Below are 4,771 nucleotides of genomic sequence, written 5' to 3'. Positions count from 1 at the left end.
CATCCCCCCAATTCCCCAATAAAAATCTTTAAAAAAAAAAAAATACTCCCCCTCGCTCGAACACACAATGCAACTAAAAACACTCACAAAAGAGGACTTCCAGAACTGCCTCAGAGAAGTGGCAAGAACGATGGGATGATGAGTGTGTTCGAAGTGAGGGGGAGTATTTTGAGGGGGATTAATGGCAATGTGTCTTTTACTGTAATACATTTTTATTTAAAGATTCCCCATATTTTGTGATCACACCTCACCGTAGTTCACAAAGTATTCAAAGTAGATTTTCGCCCCTTAGGCAAACAAGTCCTTATGCTGTTTGGAAAATAAGTATTAATTCATAGAGCAAGTGCTCTACTGCCAAAAGTGAACTGTTAATCCATTCTTTTTAAAGACATTTGGCTGAAAGTTAACATATAGCACTTAGTATCTGATACAATCTCACTTTCTACTCATTTTGAAAACATGTGATTCAATCTCTGTTAGAATGACAAAAATAAAAAATTCAACTACATTATCATAGGAATAAATTTAGTATTTCACAGATGATAAAAAATTTTTAATTTTATTGCAGGAATGTCTATATAGTTAATTGCTGAACAGCCCAATGTGATAGAATTGACCATGAAAAAATGATTATCATTAAAAAAAATCATCCAAAGATATATTCTATTCCAAATAAACTCAGTCTCTTCTTCACAGTATTACTGACAGATAAGACATGATTAAAAGATTCTCTTAAGAAATAATAACATGATTTCAGTAGTTCAGGTAATTAGGGGAAAAAAGCGTTAATACAGATCCAAAAATTCTCTTTCTGAAAGCTCTTATTTCTAAAAGAGTTTCATATTTCAAAATTTGGAGATTTTAAAAAGGTTGGTTAGTGCCTATGTGTAAGATGTCCAAGATGGGGGGTAGCATCCTGTAATCAAACACATACACATTTCTGCAGTAAAACGTAAGTACTCATTAGCACTAAATGGAATAATGAACAATTATAAAGAGCCTCATGTTAGTTCAGGCTAGGTTTTGCTACCAAGAAGTACAAAAGACTCTCCATTTTCAATCATTCTGGGTTTTGAAATCATGGGAGGGAGATGGTGGGCTTGTATAACGACTCCATTTAAAAACTAATGTAAAATGTTTTATGACAACAGTATTTTTAAATCCCAATATGACTGCTTTTATGTCTTAGGCAGCAAATACTTAGGACAGTCTAAGGAAAAGGACTCTATGAATACTGTCATCATATTTTCTGTCCCCACTCCCACTGCCTACTGATTTGAGACCGAATGCCACATTAGTAATAATAGCAAAAGTGTACCTGCATCAGATTGAATCTTGCCACCTCATTAATAGGAGCATCAGAAATTATTCCATACTGTTCGGGATTGACAACTGCAGGACAGATGAAGCAGGCCAACAGCAGATCCGTACACATTGCCCTAACCTCCCCAACTTCCAGTCTATCTACACAGGAGAGAGTTTTGTACATCTGTGACACAATCCACCTCAAGCTATGTGGAAAGCAGTATGTGTTCTGTTTGAGATAACCAATAAACTTGTTCACCAAAGCCACTAGTTTGGCCTCATTGGAATCCACCATCTCCTGAACCTTTTGCCTGAATCTATCTGAGCCCTTTTCGCCAAAGAGTTTTTCCTGTTGAGATGGGGAGAATCTCTCAATTAGCTTATTTGGATCTGTTTCCAGGTGGTCTTCGTCTTCCACGAGCAGTTGCATGATTGGCTCATGTAAAGTTGCTGTGAGGAAAAGTTTGGCAGAAAACAGTCCTTCAGAAAAAAGTTTAAATAAGATGCTGAAGGCACAGGTTCCTCTCCTCAAAAGTCGCCTGGGGTTGTCACTTTCTTTAAGTTCAAATTCAATCAAGTATCTCAAAACCTGAAGGAGGTAGCTTTCATCTTCTTGCATAATGCAGTTGCCATAGAGAGAGGTAAAAACTGTGTAAATAACACTTTGTGTGTTCTCCTGATTAAGTTTCTCTCCAGCAACCAGAGAGGAGGCAATAAGACGAGGATTTTCCCTTAATCGACTCAGGAACTCTCCATAAGCAGTCTCCTGAAATCCCAACTGCTTGTATCCATCAACAAACTGTGTATCTTCCAAAATCTTGGCATGTTGGCAACATTCAGCAGGGGAAGCTTCAGCACTAAAAAATGAGCAAACAAACAAAATAATAAAATTAACAACAATAATAATATAACACGAATACTATACTGTAACATGGGATGTGAGCTGATTATAGTCCCAGCAATGAGATCACTCTGATTTGCTAAAATCTTTTAAACCAACAGTATCTGAACGTGTAAAGAAAGAAAAAAAATTCAAAAAGTACAAAGAAGGACAAATTCCTCATATTAAATCAGGTTCAATGAAAAGTACCAAGAAGTAACCATTATTCTGATTTCTATCATCAGATTGGTCCTGTCTCTTTCTGAACTTCATATAAATGGAATCATATAGTATTAATAGGTACTCTTCTGTGTCTGGCTCCTTTTCTCAACATTATACCTTAGCACTACTACAACTCTTACAGTTAAAAACTGTCATGGGGGGCGGCAGGGTGGCTCAATTGATTAAGAGCGCAAGCTCTGAGCAACAGGGTCACCGGTTCGATTCCCACATGGGCCAGTGAGCTGTGCCCGAGCTGAGCTGCTGCTGAGCTGCCAACAGGTGGCAGGATGGCTCAGTGGTTGGAGCATGCGCTCTTAGCAACAAGGTTTCCAGTTTGACTCCCACATGGGATGGTGGCTACGCCCACCTGCAACTAAGACTGAACATGACACCTTGAGCTGAGTGGCCCCCCGAGCTGCCGACGGGCGCCTGGAAGGTGACTGTACTTGGAGCTGAGCTAGCTGCGCCCTCCACAACTAAGACTGAAAGACAACAACTTGGCTGTTCCTCTTCACCCATTTCCCAACTCTGTACCCCTTTCCCAATTCCCCAATAAAATCTTAAAAAAAAAAAAAATTGCTTCATGGAACAAGAGAACAATGAAGTATTAACACTGAAAAATGATGTTTCTAAAACTGAAAAGTAGATCTACAATAGCAAAACATGGAAATGTATATATTAAATTATATTAGGAGAAAAGCAGAACACAAGATCATTTATTCTCTACAATAAAAAGTATTATGTACAAAGAATACAAAATTAATTGGTGCAATTGGTATAAAATATTAATGCTTAAGTTATAATTCTCTGTAACAGTGTTTAACTGATTTAATAAAATAACACTCACCTTAATGTTGATTTAAACTATCTTAAATGAAGCACTTTGTTGGAAATATTCATTTATTTACAATTAGCACAGAATCACAAAATTATAAAATTTAAGACTTCAAAATCTTTTCTTTACCTGGTTATGATAAGTCGATCCAAATTAATTCTCTGTTGCTTAGCAATCCATGCTGTACGATACAACTTTTCAGCTGTCTTAAGTACATCTGCATTGAGCCTCTGAATGAGCTGTTTCTCAGAGTTCACATATAAGCGTTCCTGTTTGAGGTGATGGGCCAGAGTATGAATATCTAGCTTCACCATCTTCAAATGTGGAAAAGGTACAAAGGTTGATCACTAAGAGTAAAAAGACAAAAATTTAAAAATTCTATGTGACTGAAATTATTTTCCAAAATCAAAAAGGGTGAGAACACATTAAGAATGAAGCTACATTTAATAGCATGGTTAACTCTAATTTTAAAATAATCTACATATTTTTTAATTACAGAAGCATTACAGGTTCAGTATAGTAAAATTGGTAAATACAGATAACCAAAAATAAAGGGCGGGGAGGGGGAGCTCCTAATAAGGCCACTGCTCAGAGACAGCCACTGCAAAAACCCTGTGCATATCCTTCAAGTTCAGTGTCCACTTATTAACACTGGAGTTTCCTTGGCTGCTCTTACACATTGCAATCAATCAACATATTCTGTTGACTCTTATCGTCAAAACACATCTCAAATCTGACTGCTCACCGCCTCCATCATCTGTCACCCGAAGGTCTAAAGCCACCACTTCCTAACTGATCTCCCTGCTTCCCTTCGTGTACTACTCGAGTCTGCTCTCTACATAGCACACAATGTACTTCACCCTTCAGTCAGATCACTCTCTTTCCCGACTAGAAATAGTCCAAAGCCTCTGCATTTGCTAATCCCTCTGTCTGGAAGGCTGTTTGTTCCTCCAGATATCTTCATAAGGCTAGTACCTTTACTTCATTCACAATTCTCTGCTCAAATGTTTATTTAGGAAGGCCTTCTCAAATAACTCTTTCTAAAATAGAAAATATCACTTCCTATTCCTCTCCTGGCCTTTTTTTTTAAAGCACTTGCCCCCATTAGCATTATATTACAGATATCTACTTGCATGTTCATTGTGCTTAGAGTGTGGCTCCCCCACTAAAAGGTAAGGGCCACCGGGGCCAAGGCTTGACTGTTCAGTTCACTCTCAGCTGAAATTTCAGGGCTGAGGAGAGGGCCTGGTTCACAGCAGGACTTGAATAAATATTTGCCAAAGGAATGAATGATATCACACAATTCTTGTTTATCTAGTAGCTAAACAAACTGATTAAAATAGCACACATATTTTAAAGCATTATTAGTTAAGATATACCCTTGAACCTAGAATGCCTGCCAAACTACAAATATTTTATATCAACAACAGGAGGGTCTTTGGCCCAGATAACAGAATACAACGTTGTGTCCAGACAGCAGGCAGTCATTAAGTTAGAAAAATACTTCTCATTAAGAATTAAACATTATG

General features: G+C 37.6%; 1 protein-coding gene across 1 annotated transcript in view; it reads right to left on the bottom strand.

Moving 5' to 3' along the window:
- Window positions 1-4,771, bottom strand: part of GAPVD1 (GTPase activating protein and VPS9 domains 1) — a 71,937-nt gene that overhangs the window by 43,402 nt on the left and 23,764 nt on the right. Inside the window, exons 3-4 of the mRNA XM_019641556.1 lie at window positions 3,372-3,589; window positions 1,319-2,162 (exon numbers count right to left, since the gene is read on the bottom strand). Coding sequence (XP_019497101.1) covers window positions 1,319-2,162; window positions 3,372-3,556 — 1,029 coding nt within the window. The 5' untranslated portion in view covers window positions 3,557-3,589. The remainder of the gene's footprint in view (window positions 1-1,318; window positions 2,163-3,371; window positions 3,590-4,771) is intronic.

This window comes from Hipposideros armiger, unplaced genomic scaffold (genome assembly GCF_001890085.2).
Source record: "Hipposideros armiger isolate ML-2016 unplaced genomic scaffold, ASM189008v1 scaffold_3, whole genome shotgun sequence".
NCBI classification, from domain to species: Eukaryota; Metazoa; Chordata; class Mammalia; order Chiroptera; family Hipposideridae; genus Hipposideros; species Hipposideros armiger.
This window is presented reverse-complemented; position numbering and strand designations above follow the sequence as displayed.